The following is a 17,106-nucleotide window of genomic DNA, read 5'->3' as shown; positions in this document are numbered from 1 at the left end:
TCTTCTATATCCAGTTGCAGAACTTCACGGCCAATCAGCTAGCGTCTCTTCTGTCATGTAATCTCCCCGGCAACAGCAAACGGTCCGTAGTGTTATGGAAGATCCTGCTCAGTAAACTTTCCGCCATCTTGGATCCGGCTTTGGACATCCTGGCCAGCATGGTTAGCGAAGGAAGGAAGTCACCATCGTAAATGAACGAAGGACAGACATTTCAAATACATTTGTGTATCTTCCGCATAGCCCGAGAGCGCAATCGGACCGTCAGCGCCTGAAATTCTGGATGTGATCGGTGATATCCGCGTGGCGTTGCTGAGTAACGAACAGCTGAGGAACAGCAGCGTCATCGCCAAGTGGTTCTCAGAGCGCCTGAAGGGCTTCCTGCCATCGGCGTCCCAAAATTTCCTGCGTTGTCTGAGCCAAAGGAACCTCAGCTGTCAATCATACCAGCAGATGTAAGCGAAGAAAACAATGAAAATACCCTTTAACAGTTAAGAAATCAAATATTTAATAGTAAAACAAACCTAATATATACTAATAATATTGCTGAACTTACACGGCCAATGATGCTCTCTTTGATGCTAAGTGGCTAATTAAGACAAGCTAATTAAGCTAAATGTTAGCGGGAAAAGGTGCCTTTAAAATCATATTTTCATAACTCAGTAAACCAAATTTTGTGATCATTGGATGTATAACAAGATAAAATCAATGTTTAATATTATTCAGCGATTCATGCTACTAAGCTACTGTAAGTTTTGAGGGAAACTGTTATGCCAAGATGCTAAATTACCCCAACAAGGCTAAATCTAAATGTAAATATTATTACAAGAAGTACATTTGGAATATAAAGTCAAACCAAGACGCTAAAATTATGTGTTGAATTTCCAAGGGTCTATAAATGAATGTACAGTAATTGGGGATTGTAAGGTTTGTATATTACTTTCTTCAGCCTGCTTGCTTCCATACTTAGGAATGTAAGGAGTCTCATGAAGATATGAAACTGCTTCTCTTTGCTCTTTTCAATGTCAGCCTGGAGACCTTCAACCAACACTATGACATCATCACTGACACACAGCGGATCGTGATCCTGGAGGAATTCATTTTGAATTTCCTGTCTCGTCCAGTTTCAGGTCAGCTTATTTTATTACTCATTTGACATCTTCACAGCGGCTGCATTTTAAATGGTTCCAATTACAGGCAAATTCAAATATTGCTTTGGGAAGGTTTTAACAAAGATACATAACTGTTTAAAAAATATATTTATACACATGTAACACATGTCAACTAGCTTAACTGTACACAAATGTGTATCATATGATGTGTATTAGGGGTGTGCCAAAAAATTGATTTTCCTAAGAATCGCGATTCTCATTTAGTACGATTCAGAAACCATTTTAAATGTCCCAAAATCGATTTTATTTAAATTATTTTATACTGTCTTGTCTTTGTCTGTGTCTGTGTGTGCCTTTATTTGGAGCGCTGTTCATGTTGTTTGGCCACTGAGGGGCAGTGTGGTTCCGCTCTTTCTGATACACTGTTAAGTTGTAGCCACATTAGAGAGTAGAAGAAAAAGTCATGATCAAGGTATTCCAATAAAAGTTTATTTTTTCAGCGTGGAGCCGTTCTTTTGAGTGATAAAAGTGCCGCGAGTAGTGCGCTAATTAGCATTAGCGTGTCAGACTGGAGTAGATCATTACGATTCCTTGCACATCTATAGATTGAAGCAAAAGTCGCTGTCAATCAAATAATTTTGAATCAATCAAAAATCGTTCTTAATCGAAAATCGATTCTGAATCGAATCGCAGGCCCAAAAATCAGAATCGAATCGTGAGGCATTCAAAGATTCCCACCCATAATGTGTATATCCCCTAAATCTCAAAAGTTGTGCTAGTCAGTGGCTTGACAGCTTTTTGGCTCTATTTCCTTGGCACGAGGCTAAATCTGAGCAGGGGCAGGTTAGACCAAGTTTTGGTATTTTTTTGCAGACCCATGCAAACATCCCCAGCATGGCACATTTCGATCCATGCTGTTGCCGTTATTTGCAAATAAAATACGACATGACTGTCTGCCTGCACCTCAATCGAATTCAGCAAAATCACATGAAACTACCTGCGCCAACTTTTACGAAATAAATCACGATACGCAAGTTTTTACATTCGAGCGCAGTAAATTGAGATGAGATCATCATTATTTCACTTTTTATACTTGCAGTATATGCCTGTGATTGTCGTTATATTATGTGTCGACACGCGAATTTGCAAATTTTTTGCACTCAAGTCAAAGCAAAGAACAAGAAGTCACTTGTCTCTATAGAGGTTGGCAAATTGGTGAAATGTAAAACACCAATCTAAATCATATTTTGGGGTCCTTCCTGAATATGTGCAGGCCCAGGCTGCCGATCGGGATTCAACAGCAGCGCAGAGTGGCTGATGGTGAACGTGGGTCCATTTTCCCAGTTTTTGACCCTCGAACAGATTCTGCGGCTCAACCCGGACTTCAGCCCAGTGAGATGTCACCATTAATAACAATTCGTTGTCTGAACATTGTACTTTGTGCAAAGCTCATAATCAATGCCTTCCTTTTAGCTGGAAGCCCTTCCTCTTCTGTCTCTACGGCAACGGCTGGACCTTCTGTTCATTCCGCCTCCCGGTCTGCCGGGGACCGACGTCATCATCGATGCACTGTTCGATCAGCTGACCGACTCGCCCGAGGAACGCTTGAAAATCCCAGAATTCCTCGCGCTCCTTGTCGAAGACCTTCAAACGGTGAGGAACAATCGGCGGAGGGTTTGAATGAGAAAGTGATTCTTGATGTTTTTCGTTTCTTAACGTTGCAGACGTTCATTGGGAACTTTTCCTGTAACTCCTTCAAAACACTGTGAGTTGACATCTGAGACATATTGTGCTTCTTCTTTTTTATACACAATTTTATATCATTTTTAAAGAGGAAATGTTAACATGAATGCTAAGTGTTTGCCATCGTCATGCTCCAGTTTCACAAGACTGGACCTGGCCGTGCCGATCGTTCCTCTCCATGTGGCGGGGTCCATCACCTCCAGCAAGCTGGAGCTGGCTGAGCTCCTTCCGCCTGGTAAGACACACGCCAAAGAAAATCCAACATTTGTTTTTTGTTTTTTTACCTCATAGGACAATTCATAAGGGACACTCACACAATCTAATGAGATCACACACTAGAACTTTAGGAAATGATTGTGCAGTTCTAAACATAATAGGTACAAGGTCAGTTTTAATATATATATATATATATAATATTCAATATATTAATTATTGTGCCAAAATGTACGGTTCATACCACAATTATTCATACCCCAATTTTAGAATGGAAAATAATAGATATGAATTGGTATTTGCCATTTGAATGTCACACCAGCATTTTCTTCATACTCAATCTCATTAAATTGTATAGGTGTACCTAATAAAACGTCCAGTGAGTCTGTCATTTGGACATTCTTTTTATAGTAACATTTGAATTTGTGTTTTTTTTTCCCAGGTTGCGTCATATTCAGTGGAGAGGTGATAATGCGCAATACCACTTTTGACTTTGATTTTATAGACGCACTGTATAACTTTATCCGATCTTCTTCTCACCAATCAGTGCACCGTCACCCCGATCAATGGTAAGTCATTTTCTTACTTTACCCGTAACATAATCCTTCCACGGTCACTCACTCGTGTCATGTTGTTATTCGCAGCCACAGAGATGTGTACGGCAGTCAACAGGTGAGTTCAGTTTTGATACGGCTCTTTTGGGCAGAAAGACCCGACCCAAAATCTAGATGATTGACAGACGTCCCTGCATATCTAATACGATATAAGAAACAGGGCAAATACTTCAGTAATTATTATTATTCAGACAATGAAAAAAAACCACAATACACAATATTATAACCTGTACAATTCAAATAAAAAAGAAAGACAATTGCTATGACCAAGCCACACAAATACATTTTTAAAGTTGACATATTGTGTTTTACAACAATACTATAATTAACCCATTTGCTCAATCGCAAGTTGATTTGCATGATGTTCATGTTGAGAATGTTGCATATAAGCTTGGTAAGTGTAAGGTAAACGACATAACCCACCCCAAAAAAAAAAATTCCATGTTGTTCTAATTTGGGAAAAGAGTCAAAATTTGCGCAAAAAAATTAGCTGAAAAAATGCAGGTCTTATTTTATATTTTATATTATATTTTACTTTATTTTTTATGTTTATGCTGGAGCATAGGGTTAGGGTTAGGGTTAGGCTTTGGCTTTGAAGCAGCCCCTGACCTGAAGAGGTCGCTTAAAGCAATGGTAGTTATTGCAAAAAAACGGCCAGCAGGTGGCAGCAGAGTAAACAAGATACATTTTTGGGTTGCAATAATAAAAAAACTTAACTATATTCTAATTCCAATTGCTGCAAAATGGAAACAGATAGAAATATATTGTTTTCCCTGATGAAAGAAGAGACTCTAATCTCTCTTTTGGTAGGTTCCATGTTTTTATAGCAATAGAACACAACATTCTATGTGGGCCTTGCAAAATCAGTAAAAATCCAGTAAAACAGCCGGGAGCGAAGGGGGTTGCTTCAGTGAAAATGGCTGCGAGTGAATAAGTTAATTACATTTATAATGTCATATGTACCTGTGGATGAAATAGTGAAGTTTGCCATCTCTGTCACCGAAATCTTTCAAAATATGCCAACTGTCTTTTTTTTTGGGGGGGGGGGGGGGTCACATTGCACAATTTGCCTTCGCATCAGTGTAATAGAAAACAATTAAATAGAGTCCAGGATAATATCTTATCATGATTTTTTTTTTTTGCAAACAGCACAACACTCCAGCTCCTACTGGACACCGGAACTCACCAAGAACGTCTCTGCAACTTTTCCGTGGAGCAAGTAGCGTGTGCATCGGTAAACATCATGCCTCTTGGTGAAATGGAGTTTTAAACGTGGCCTTCGGGGGTCAATCACCCACTCTGCTTTTTCACGACACAGCTGGCGGCGCTAACGGCTCAAGATCTGGCTATGATCTTTACGTGCAACCGCTTGGCCGGCTCCAGCGGCAGTTTACCCGTCTGGAAGCTCCTCCTCACCAAATCTTCTCATTTGCTGAACCAGTCTCTGGACCTTCTCGCTAACATGGTAAGGAAACCTGCAACAATCCTCGAGTTCAGCGATTCAAAAATGAGCTATTTTACTTAATGGGTCCCAGCAATTTATGTATTTGCTACAATTAATGTATCTTCGCGACAGGTAGAGAAATACAATGCTTTAAGATGGCAGAAGATACAATTGCTTTGTGTTGGGAACCACCACCTCAACCAGTCACAATGACATATTTTGCAGACATTTAACCCCGGGAATGCAGCAGCCTCCTTGATTTTGGACGCGATCCGAGAAGTCCAATTGGACACCTTCCACGGCGCCTACTTCAATGATCCCAACCTTATTGAGCTCTGGTTCAACCACCGGCTTCGCCCATTTCTCCACGCAGTCTCGCCTGACTTCCTGTCATGTCTCACTACAAAGGATTTGAACTGCACCAGCTATCAACACATGTGAGACGTGCGGATTTGCAGCCACTTCGAGTTCGGCGTATAGTTGTGCCGTGAGATTTAAGTTACTCGACTTACATGGTTTTGAATATACAGTATAAATAATATGATTATTATTATTTATTTATTTATTTTGCTTTGACTTGCGAGCACTGACTTGAGATACAAACACACTCACATCACAATCAGCAACAGTTTGGCAAATAGTGAAAAATGTATTAATGCCACACTCCTAACTATAATACAAAGGGAATTTACAAGTTATGTATGTAAATCAGCCAGACAACGTTCTAAAGAAGGCCTGGCTTGCTTAATGCTAGTGCTAATCAGAATCTATGTTGCTGCACTTTAACCCTTTAAGCAGCGGACCAAACTATTTTTCTTTTTTTCTTTTTATTTTATTTTGAAAATGTAGGCTATATATTTTTTTAAAGGTTCAGCAATAGCATGTAGACAGACAATATTACGGTAATGACCTTTACACACTGTACTCTTTATCCTCTGCATAGAATGATTAATATTAGTGCCGTACTGATGAGCTCACAGAGGATTTGAAACATTATTATGAATACCACTCAATTTCTAGGCAATATGATTAGAACTCAAGTGGTGTTCATGATAACATGTCAATAAATAGTATGTCGGTCTATCCGTTTTATTCTGCTTACGGGTGCACACTAGAAAGAGTCGAATTCAATTGATGAAGTGAGACAAAAAACGTTACATCATTTGTTTTTCCATAAACTACAATATTATTGAGTGCTGTTTTTCTCCTTTAAACACAACTGTTTTGGGGAGAAATTCTGGAACGCATTAGCTTTCATTTCATGGGTGTTTTGAGTTACGAGCAGTAATCTGGTCAAGGAACAGATTAAACTCATATCTCAAGGCATCATTGTAATTGCATCCACTTTTTCTTGATAACAGTGTCCGGGCTCTGAGTCACGTCCAGCCAAACATGAGCATCGCCGTACAGACGACTGTTTTTACACGCTTTATCAAGATCTTCCTGTCACGCAACGACACAGACGGTGAGTTTTATATATATATATATATATCTATATCTATATATATATATATATATATATATATATATAAAATTTTTAATTTTTAATATATATATATATATTTTTTTATTTTTTTATTTTTTTATTTAATTTATTTAATTTAATTTAATCTATTTAATTTATGTATTTAATTTATTTAATTTATTTAATTAATTTATTTAATTTATTTATTTAATTTATAATTTTTTTTTTTTTTTTGGGGTGGTCCAGATCCCGGCTGCATCACCCACAGCAACAACAGCAGCGACTGGCTGCAGGTGAACTTGGCTGCCTTCTCTCACCTGGTGCTCCTCAGCGAAGTTCGGATGCTGTACCCCGACTTCTCAGCGGTACTTTCTTACACCTCTCTAGTGTTTGTTGTTCATTCCCAAAAATGTCCATTTTAACCTCCGCGTGTGCGCATGTGTGCAGTTTGAGGCCTTACCGCTATTAACGGTGAGACAGCTTGCCGAACTGTCGTCCACGCCGGGCGCACTCAATGGCACTGCCCAGGTCGCCATGGTGATGAAGTACGTCCCAGACCCGTTCCTGGACGCCTTCTTTGATGACTTCTCGCCGTCTATCAAGGTGGGTTTATGAGGGGGAATTTAGAAATAACAGACAGTGGTTGGTAGTTATTATTTGGGTGACTAAGAGCAGGAGAATGTGGACGTTAATGATGAAAAGTTGCTTTTGGAAGCAAGTAAGAAGTCCATCTAAAAGAATGGTAGAATTACTCAACATCAAAGATTATAGAAATGCTACAGAAGCATTTTTGGTCGCAACCAAAAAAAAAAAAAGACTCCTCGTTGAGGTCCTTAAAAATATCTATCTATCTAGTACCACCTTTTTGGGCCCTTCAACGTGACTTACTGTTGTCATCTCACGTATTCTGCAGGGTAAAGAAATCCTATACCCCGCCTCGGTGAGGTCAGCCATGTTGGAAGTTGTGTTCGATCGTGCGAATCTCTCCGAACCATCCGTCAGCGACTCCGCGGTCTCCACGTGGCTCCGGGATCGAATTCCTCCCTTGCTCTTCCAACTGTCTCCACAGCATGTTTCGCCGTTTTTCGCAATACTGACGGCAAAGAACTGCAGCATCGAGCGGCAAGGGTACGAGGAATAAACCGGTTCCACAGGTTTCTGAAGAATGGCCTGCTTATTGTTTTCTTTTTGCTACACTCCCTCAGAGTTAAAGAGCTCAATAGCACCATCTCAAGTCTCAGTGAAGTTACACAAAAGGAAGTAGAGAACCACATCGTTCAGGCTCTTAAAGGTAATGACGCCGTTTAAAGATAAACTTGAAGTTAGCTCAGTCGTTAGAGCACTAGACTATTAATCTCAGGTTCGTGGATTCAAACCCAAATTGGGATTTTTTTTTTTTTGTGGGATATATTGTCTAGTATTTGTCATAGCTTTGTCTACATATCCCAAAGGGTTAAGGTTAGGGTTTAGGGTTTAAGGTTAGGTTTAGGGTTAGGGTTAGGGTTAGGGTTAGGGTTTAGAGGTTAGAGGTTAGAGGTTAGGGTTGGGTTAGGGTTAGGGTTAGGGTTAGGGTAAAGGTTAGGGTTAGGTCAGGGTTAGGGTTAGGGGTTAGGGTTTTAGGTTAGGGCTAGGGTTAGGGTTTAGGGTTAGGGTTAGGGCTAGGGCTAGGCTTGAAGTTGTTTTATGTATTTAAGTCAGTTGGGGTAAATTCTTACCTCCACCAAGGAAAATATTGTGTTGTATTGATTACATCAAAACTCCAATTATTCCTTTCACATTCCTGCCATACAAGTGTCAAAAATGGATGAAAATATAATAATAATAATAATACAATATCTCTCTGATTTACATCATCCTATTCAGTGAATGCTAATATTACTTGATTACCTCGTTTTTCATCACAGGATCACCCCCTCTACGTTGCTACGCCAACAACCAAAGTTACTACCACTTCCTGCAGATTTCATTCCTGGGCTTCCAGCTGCCCAACTTGACCACCTTCCTATCACTCATGCCTCAAGACATGATGGATCAGGTGTGTTTCCACAAGTAAGACAATGTAAGGATAAATCCACATGAAAATAATCGCCTTCTTGTTTGTTGTGGATTTAGTTGGTGAACTCCGTTGCTCCATCGGAGCTTGGCAGCTACCTCCGCATTCCTGACGTTGTCGACGACGATGGCAAACTTTGCGTCATCTACAGCAAATACCGCAAGACGGCCATGTTTTTGGAGAATGTGTGTAAAATTCAATGCGCTCTACATTTGCTAGCGGTTCCTTCAGTGGAGACTTCACTTTTGAGTTTTGAGATGAGCATCAAGTTGTTTACAAATCTGTTGGCCAGATTGAGCTGGTTTTAAAAATTCACTTTTTTCAGTACACTGAAAAAATGACCTAATGACATTACTGACATCTACTCATTTCAGGAACAACTCCCGACGTCGGTGAGGAGGGCGACGCTACCCTGCGTCTGGCCTTTTGCTCTCCGCAGCACCAGCAGATCGGAGGTCAATGCCTGGTTTGACCGACGCCTTGCCAACTATTTGAATTTCCTTACAAAGGATCTCATCGGAAACGTTACGACATACAACACTTCCTGCCTGGCTTTTCAGAAATAGTATGTCCTAATTACGTATCCTCCACCAAGGGATTTTTATTGCAGCTTGTTCACTTTAGAACAGCATAGTGTAAAAATAACTCATTCACTGCCATTGACGGCTATAAACGTCAAAAATTAATTTGAACGATTTCTATTAGTTTAATTTTTTTCCCACTTTTGTTAACAAGAATATAAAAACCTAGAATTTTTTTATTGTACATTTAGAACAGATATGAAATTTGTGATTAATCGTGAGTTAACTAGTGAAGTCATGAGATTAATTACAATTAAAAACTTCAATCGCATGACACCCCAAATTTTTAATAATGTTTTTTTCCTTTTTTTTTTTATTCACTGCTGTTGACGGCTATAAACGTCAAAAATTAATTTTAACTATTTCTATTAGTTTAACATTTTCTTTCACTTTTGTTAACAAGAGTATGAAAACTTAGATTTTTTTATTCTACATTTAGAACAGATATAAAATGTGTGATTAATCGTGAGTTAACTATGCAATTAATTACAATTTTAAAAAAATAACCGCCTCTTGCCCCTAATTTTTAACAATCTTTAAAAAAAAAAAAAAATTATGGCAGTGAATGAGTTAATAGGCAAGAAATAACCCATTGCCGTATTTCCTCAAATAGTGGCCTCCATTCTAATGGACATTATGTCTCGGTAAATTATGTTGTCAACATAAGCATCTGTCCCTAAATATAATAAATCAACTCTGCCGCTAACCAAAACAGCAGCGCCTACCGATCGAATAGTGGCTCAGAAAAGTGTGGATATGGAAAAGAGTTCCCTTGCAAGTACTAAAAATAATCATACCTATAACTAATAAAGGCCATTCCTCTAATGAAGGCCTTTGGTTATTTTGTCTATCACATCACGTCACATCTCAATTATTAAGCATTGTCAAATCGAAACGAACAAACTCACCACATTTTTTCCCTTCAGAAAAGATTTCAACTTTAACATTGTGATCACTTAAAAGATGACTGGTACCATCTGCAATTTAGTCAAGAAAGCCGCCCAACTCATAGGAAGCACATTATGTTCGATATAAACATTAACATTTTTTACAGTGTTAATTTGTCATTATATAATGAATGAATCAATTGTCTGGCAAGCAGTCCAGGCTGGATAGAATCCAGCTCACCTGCGACCCCATTGAACATCTTTTCACGTAACATGTTCTGGTTTTGTTTCAGCGTCTCAGTTCTTGGCATGTTCAACTTCTCTCCTGTGAACTTTGTGAAGCGAGATGTGTTCGATACCATCATGACCTACCTCAACTCAGGTCGGTGCAAGGAGTCAAATGTAGCGGTAAACTCGTTTACGGTTTTCTTTGTCACAATTAACACATACATTTTTTATAGCTAAGATATTTTAATAAAGCAATGAAAGCGCTGAAGCATATTAGCATCCTCTTATTAGCTGTTTTGTTTTCTCTCTCTCTGTCTCCCTCTCTCTCTCAAAAAGCCTTCATATTTCTCTACAAAATTGGTATGGCTAGTAAATGTTTTGGTGTTTTTCAAAAAATTTCAAAAGATTTAGATAATGTATTTCACGCAACAGTGTTCATTTGAAGAAAGACAATTAGCATGTTGTTGTGGCTACTGCTTATACCACTTGCTAGCTCTTTAGCATGAATCAAACAAGAAGTATTTGAAAAATGATTTGGGCAAAAACGTGTATATCACATTTTTGCTGCCATATACGAAACTGATTTGATTGTAACATGTCTCCGAAGCGATACATTACATTTTAGTTGTTTAGAAAGTCAAAGGAAATCAATCATGAGCTAGCCAGTTAGCTTGGTTGAAAATGTGAACTACATGATAAAGTTCTTTTTACTGGGCTTGTACGCACATATTTTTTTTTACTGTGAATACAACATTTAATTGTTTTTAAATTAAATTAATTATTATTATTAATAAAAATATATATATATTTGACCTGGGAGTAAATAGCATCTGCTAACATAATGTCCCGCATAATTGTATCTCAATGCTAATTGTATCTCAATGCTAATCTTTCTCTCTGTTTTTCTTACAGCGTCGGTGCCAAAGTGTTACAACGCGAGCGACCCAGAGCTCAACTCAACAGCGTGGTTTGCGGAATATATTGGTCCCTTCTTTGAATTTATCACTCTGCAAGATTTTTCCACCTTCGGATCCCCTGAGGTACTTCCAAATAATATTTTGCTAATTTGCGAGCTAGCGTAGTTTATAACGTATATGAGATATGACGTATAGTCCGATTCGAGTGTTTCAACAACTTGCGCCTTCTTGCTGCAGGTTCTCCAAATATTCACTGTGAACCTCAAGAACATCGCCATCTTCAACCAAACGGTCTTACCTCTCAACGTCACCAGCTACTACACGGAGCTGCTGTACATGCAGGACAGCAACTTTAACCCCATACTGTGAGTGTTCATTTTTCTCACTATTTTATGAATCAGCTGTTCACATGTAGCGCAGCATCCAAATCTGACCTCTCACCTTTCAACCCCAATGGGGACAAATAGAAAATGTATGGCTGGATGCATGTACTGTTCATCAAACAGTTTATGTAACAAAGACGTAATCCAAAATGAAATCAGCAAAGTCATTAAATTGAGAAAAAAAAAATCAGTGTATGGTGTTTATTCATGACATTGTGGCCACTTTATCTTGGCAGCCTTCCTCTGCTGTTTCGTTGCTTCGTGCCGGCGATGGCGTTCACCCAGTTATCTGCAAATGAAACCGCGATAGTTCTGTCCAACCTGACCAGTCTGTGCCCTGACTTGGATCCACAGGTGAGCTCCTTTGCACTGTTGTTTAGACACTGTTGCCTCACAGAAAGAGATTCCCAGGAGGAAGAGCATTTAATTGTTCTGCCTGTCATCATACGTCACTGGCATAGATGGCTGAACGATACATTATTTGTAGTAAAAATATCTATATATGTATATATTTTTTTTGGGGGGGGGATTAACTGGATAACTTTTATTAAAATGACGGTTGGGAATCTCTGATCTAATATTTCTCATTGAGCGAAAGTGTCCACCAGTTGCCTTTGCTGGGTTCTAAAGGTGAATTGTTGCTTCTTCCGCGACAACAATTTAACTGGATTTCTTTCAACTTTGATTAACTCATTCACTGCCATTGACGGATATAGACGTCAAAAATTCATTTGAACTAATTCTACTAGTTTCACTTTTTTTCCCCACTTTTGTTAACAAGAGTATGAAAACCTAGAATTTTTTTTGTACATTTAGAACAGATATTTAAAAATAATAATAATCGTGAGTTAACTATTGAAGTCATACAATTAATTGTAATCGCCTGACGCGATTTAAAAAGAAAAGAAAAGATTATTAAAAATGAGGGGCATCAGGTGAGTAATTTTTTTAATCGTAATTAATCGCATGACTTCACTAGTTAACTCACAATTAATCGCAAATTTTATATCTGTTCTAAATGTACAATAAAAAATCTAGGTTTTCATACTCTTGTTAACAAAAGTGGAAACAAATTTTAAACTAATAGAAATAGTTCAAATGAATTTTTGACGTCGATAGCCGTCAATGGCAGTGAATGAGTTAACAGCTATCAAGTCCAGGGTGTCGCACAACCTCTCTCTGTACACCGCAAAAATAGTATAGAAATCGCTGAACATGTGGTCATGTCAACCTGACAACTTGTTTTTAATGTTCTGCCGAAAGGTTATTGCTACTTTAGCGTGGAACTTTGGCAACGAGATTGACGCCGCATCCATCGCAGCCCTCGGCAATCTGGCCACCGGCATGTCAATAGGCCAAATCAAAATGATCGACGCCAAGGAACTCCACGCGGCCCTGGAGACCCTGAGAAACGTGCTGGGCTGGCGTAAAGGTCAAGCCAGGGTCATTGTCATGGCTCTCATGTCCTCGGGGCTCGTGCAGGTACCTACTCTCTGTACTTACTTCTTTTTCATTTTTATTTGATTTTTTTTTACATACTGCTGTTTTTAGCTGAGATTCAAAAATAAATCACATCCCAGTTTATCCGTCAAAAAAATGTATTCAATTTATTTATACTGTATATTCTTATCTTTTAACGCTCTCACTGTGTGCTGCTGTAAAATATGAATTTCCCATTTGGAGATTGCTAAAAGATTGATATGTGATCTTATCTTACTGAAATTCCAAACCACTTCTCCTACTTTTTAATAAATAAATGAATAAATAGAAGATTTGATGACTTAAGTTAAAGTAAAAAAGTGCAGTCTTACTTACCTACCGTAAGTACAAACAATTGAGATGTTCGATACCACCTTTTTTTTCAGACCGATACCAGGACGAGTACAATCTTGAGTAGTCGCCAATACCACTAGTACATTTGATCCATAAAATTTCTCCCCCCAAAAATAATGACAGATTATGTTAAACAGGGATGTTCAATACCACTCACCAAAACCAAATACCAATACCACTAATACATAAGATTCCCATAAAAAACAATGACAGATCATTTTAATGAAATACCTATATATATCCCAATATAGAATTTATCCTTAAAATTGCATGAAATGAACATTTTGACGAAGTAAGGAATAAAAAAATACAGATATCTGTTTTCGGAATGTAACAAATAAAGGTAAAAAGTCATCAGAAAAAATGGATACTTAAAGTACAGATAAGCGAAAGATTTTATGAATTTCAGTAATTAGTTTATTTATTTAATTTTTTTTCGGATTATTATGTAATAATTTTTTGACAAAGTAAGGAATAAAAAATACAGATACCTGTTTTCAGAATGTAACAAATAAAGGTAGAAAGTCATCAGAAAAAAACGGATACTTAAAGTACAGATAAGCAAAAGATTTACTGAATTTCATTAATTAGTTGATTTATTTTTTATTTTTCTGATTATTATGTAATTATTTTTGGACAAAGTAAAGAATAAAAAGTACAGATATCTGTTTTCAGAATGTAACAAATAAAGGTAAAAAGTCATCAGAAAAAACAGATACTTAAAGTACAGATAAGCTAAAGATTTTATGAATTTCAGTAATTAGTTTATTTATTTTTTATTTTTCTGATTATTATGTAATAATTTTTTGACAAAGTAAGGAATAAAAAGTACAGATATCTGTTTTCACAATGTAACAAATAAAGGTAGAAAGTCATCAGAAAAAAACGGATGCTTAAAGTACAGATAAGCGAAAGATGTAATGAATTTCAGTAATTAGTTTATTTATTTTTTCTGATGATTGCGTAATTATTTTTGGACACAGTAAGGAATAAAAAAATACAGATATCTATTTTCAGAATGTAACAAATAAAGTCATCAGAAAAATAGATACTAAAAGTACAGATAATCGAAAAATATACTCAAGTTCAGTCATCATTTGTCCGTTGTTCCTTCCCACAACTGTCATTGTCCACGTGTGATCTAATGAACGTGTCACCACCAGATCCACAACGCCTCATCGCTCTTGACGCTGGGTTCCCTCGTCATCGGCGTGCCTGCAGATACTTTCAGCACCATCGACGGATCCCAGCTGATCACCGCATTCAACAACCCCGCATTCCTGACGCACTTCACAACCGCCCCGCAGATCGTCCATTACGCGTTTGTGTCGCAGGTAAGGACCCCCGAGGGCCACATCGCCCCGTTTGCGCTGAAGTTCCGAGAACATTTGGAGCCAGGATCGACCATCTTTGCCTAGATCATCTCGGTGAACAGCAGTAGTGACGCGCTCATGGAGAACGTTCCGGACGATTTGGCGACGGCGATCCCCGGCATTTTGCTTTTGGGCGTTAGCGGCACGAAGAACGTTCTCACGCTGCTCAACGAGAAGAAATGGAAGCGCAAGCAGGTGGGAGCTCCTGACAAAAGCTTTGGGAAGACCGACTCTACGTGTCTTATTCAGCACGATGTATTTTCTTGTCGGAGTAGGCCGAGTTATTCTTTGAGACCGTCGCCGTGGAATCGTCGACGACGCTGCTGGGAAGCGCGGACGAGTGAGATTTACTTTCTCTAGTTCCTCAGCTTCAAATTGTCTTTTAGATGACCGAGCGTGCGGTTTGTCTGCAGTTTGTCGTCGTCTGTGCTGCAAGGCTTCACGTGCACTTCAGTGAGGACCTTCCGAAAGTCGCAAACCCTAAAGCTGGCGCGGGCGTGCCGGAGGAGAGGCAGGAACAAGGTGAAGCTGGTGGAGACTCAGGTGAGTTGTTGTTTGACGCGCGATAGTGATTACCTCCGCCAAGGCTTATTTTCTGTTTGTTAGTTGTCAGGGGTACACAATTAACGTAACTCACTGGAGGGGCGGGGTCAGGGCTAATCAAATCTTGGCTAGATCTCCATATTTGGCAATGACCTTTGACCTACTTCTGGCCTTCCAATGCTTTTTGACAGCTAACCTGCATGTACAACCATGTAAGCGATGAGCCCAACGCCACCGACTTTGAGCTTTACCCTCCAGACATGCTGCTGTATTACAAGTAAGCGCATCGTCGTCAGGCTGATTTTGTTTGCAGTAACGTAAATTTGTGAATTTTTTTAATTTGGTGTTTTTCCGCAGTTACTCGCAGGTGCCGCAGAATAGCTGCAGGGTTTACTTTGAACAGCTGGCAGAAGCCGACTTCTCCGTCTTCTCTCCGGTGCTCAGCGGCATGCCGAGCGTTCTGTTGGACAATGCCAGGAGCTGCCTGGTGAGTTCAGGAACATCAACGGTCAACAGAAGCCACTGAGGAGCTGTTAGCCGTACTGTTCATTCACAAGATGGCCGACATTGACGTTATCATGCGAAATGACCCAAACTGTAAAATGATGATGATTATAACTTTTTTCTTGTGATAGTTAATGGTCATCTTCAAAACTGGCCGATAATCAGTCTATCCCCTAATTGTGAAACTACAAAATTGCTCTTGTAATGTAACTATTTTATCTCATAATATTAGTTAAGTTGTACGTTTTCTCATAATAGCTTTACATTGCAATATTACAACAATATCTTTTAAAATGTTATTTTTGTAAAATAATGATTTGATTAGATGACACGATGCACTATATGGATGCTGATTTTTTTTAACTAAAATTCCCCCAAAATTTCTGCTACTATTTAAATATTTTTCTTGAAATGCAAGTTTATCTTTTAAAATGATTAGGCTACTTATTTCTCATAAAATGGATACTAAACTGATACCAATTTTTTGGGCCATTAATTCATTCACTGCCATTGACGGCTATTGACGTCAAAAATTAATTTGAACTATTTCTATTAGTTTAAATTTTTTTCTCCCACTTTTGTTAACAAGAGTATGAAAACCTAGAAAATATTTTTTATTGTACATTTAGAACAGATATCACATTTATGATTAATTGTGAGTTAACTATTGAAGTCATGCGGTTAATTACAATTAAAAATTAGGAACGTAGGGCAATTAAAATCATAATTAATTGCATGACTTTACAAGTTAACTCACGTTGAATCACAAATTTTATGTCTGTTCTAAATGTACAATAAAAAAATTCTAGGTTTTCATACTCTTGTTAATAAAAGTGGAGAATTTTTTTTTTAACTAATAGAAATAGTTCAAATGATTTTTTTACGTCTATAACCGTCAATGGCAGTGAATGAGTTAATAGCTTTTTGTTTTTTATGTTTGTCTTTTGAATTTTCTCTCTGCTCTTCCCAAGGGTATCACCAACCAAATCTTGACGGAGAGCGACATATCTGTGTTAGGAAACATGTGTTGCATTCTGGACGGCGCCTATATAAGCAACTCGGACCAGTCCATTTTGGACAAACTGCAGAACTGTGCAGAGCTCAGTGAGGTCCAAGTTGCTGCAGTGGAAGTGCTCCTTGAGAGTGGCAACACCACATACGGGTACGATAGCGACGGCGATGTGCAAAGTCATATTTGTGTATTTCGATGCGGTAT

The 17,106-nt window shown here is 38.4% G+C and overlaps 1 protein-coding gene across 1 annotated transcript in view; it reads left to right on the top strand.

Moving 5' to 3' along the window:
* The window catches only part of LOC147169562 (uncharacterized), a 37,644-nt gene that overhangs the window by 12,595 nt on the left and 7,943 nt on the right, over window positions 1-17,106 (top strand). The window contains exons 24-56 of the mRNA XM_086082173.1: window positions 15-161; window positions 241-452; window positions 1,027-1,127; window positions 2,383-2,501; window positions 2,583-2,762; window positions 2,834-2,874; window positions 2,990-3,087; window positions 3,508-3,530; window positions 3,613-3,634; window positions 3,710-3,737; window positions 4,829-4,913; window positions 4,998-5,144; window positions 5,349-5,560; window positions 6,485-6,588; window positions 6,835-6,953; window positions 7,036-7,191; window positions 7,502-7,716; window positions 7,794-7,879; window positions 8,493-8,623; window positions 8,701-8,826; window positions 9,016-9,206; window positions 10,403-10,491; window positions 11,250-11,377; window positions 11,492-11,619; window positions 11,874-11,991; window positions 12,901-13,119; window positions 14,634-14,804; window positions 14,889-15,038; window positions 15,119-15,183; window positions 15,257-15,386; window positions 15,578-15,663; window positions 15,744-15,873; window positions 16,862-17,052. Coding sequence (XP_085938299.1) covers window positions 15-161; window positions 241-452; window positions 1,027-1,127; window positions 2,383-2,501; window positions 2,583-2,762; window positions 2,834-2,874; window positions 2,990-3,087; window positions 3,508-3,530; window positions 3,613-3,634; window positions 3,710-3,737; window positions 4,829-4,913; window positions 4,998-5,144; window positions 5,349-5,560; window positions 6,485-6,588; window positions 6,835-6,953; window positions 7,036-7,191; window positions 7,502-7,716; window positions 7,794-7,879; window positions 8,493-8,623; window positions 8,701-8,826; window positions 9,016-9,206; window positions 10,403-10,491; window positions 11,250-11,377; window positions 11,492-11,619; window positions 11,874-11,991; window positions 12,901-13,119; window positions 14,634-14,804; window positions 14,889-15,038; window positions 15,119-15,183; window positions 15,257-15,386; window positions 15,578-15,663; window positions 15,744-15,873; window positions 16,862-17,052 — 4,148 coding nt within the window. The remainder of the gene's footprint in view (window positions 1-14; window positions 162-240; window positions 453-1,026; window positions 1,128-2,382; window positions 2,502-2,582; window positions 2,763-2,833; window positions 2,875-2,989; window positions 3,088-3,507; window positions 3,531-3,612; window positions 3,635-3,709; window positions 3,738-4,828; window positions 4,914-4,997; window positions 5,145-5,348; window positions 5,561-6,484; window positions 6,589-6,834; window positions 6,954-7,035; window positions 7,192-7,501; window positions 7,717-7,793; window positions 7,880-8,492; window positions 8,624-8,700; window positions 8,827-9,015; window positions 9,207-10,402; window positions 10,492-11,249; window positions 11,378-11,491; window positions 11,620-11,873; window positions 11,992-12,900; window positions 13,120-14,633; window positions 14,805-14,888; window positions 15,039-15,118; window positions 15,184-15,256; window positions 15,387-15,577; window positions 15,664-15,743; window positions 15,874-16,861; window positions 17,053-17,106) is intronic.

This window comes from Leptonotus elevatus, chromosome 8 (genome assembly GCF_054856555.1).
Source record: "Leptonotus elevatus isolate MCC_2025b chromosome 8, RoL_Lele_1.0, whole genome shotgun sequence".
Classification (NCBI taxonomy): domain Eukaryota; kingdom Metazoa; phylum Chordata; class Actinopteri; order Syngnathiformes; family Syngnathidae; genus Leptonotus; species Leptonotus elevatus.
The sequence above is the reverse complement of the archived record's forward strand: the minus strand, read 5'-3'. Positions and strand labels throughout refer to the sequence as shown.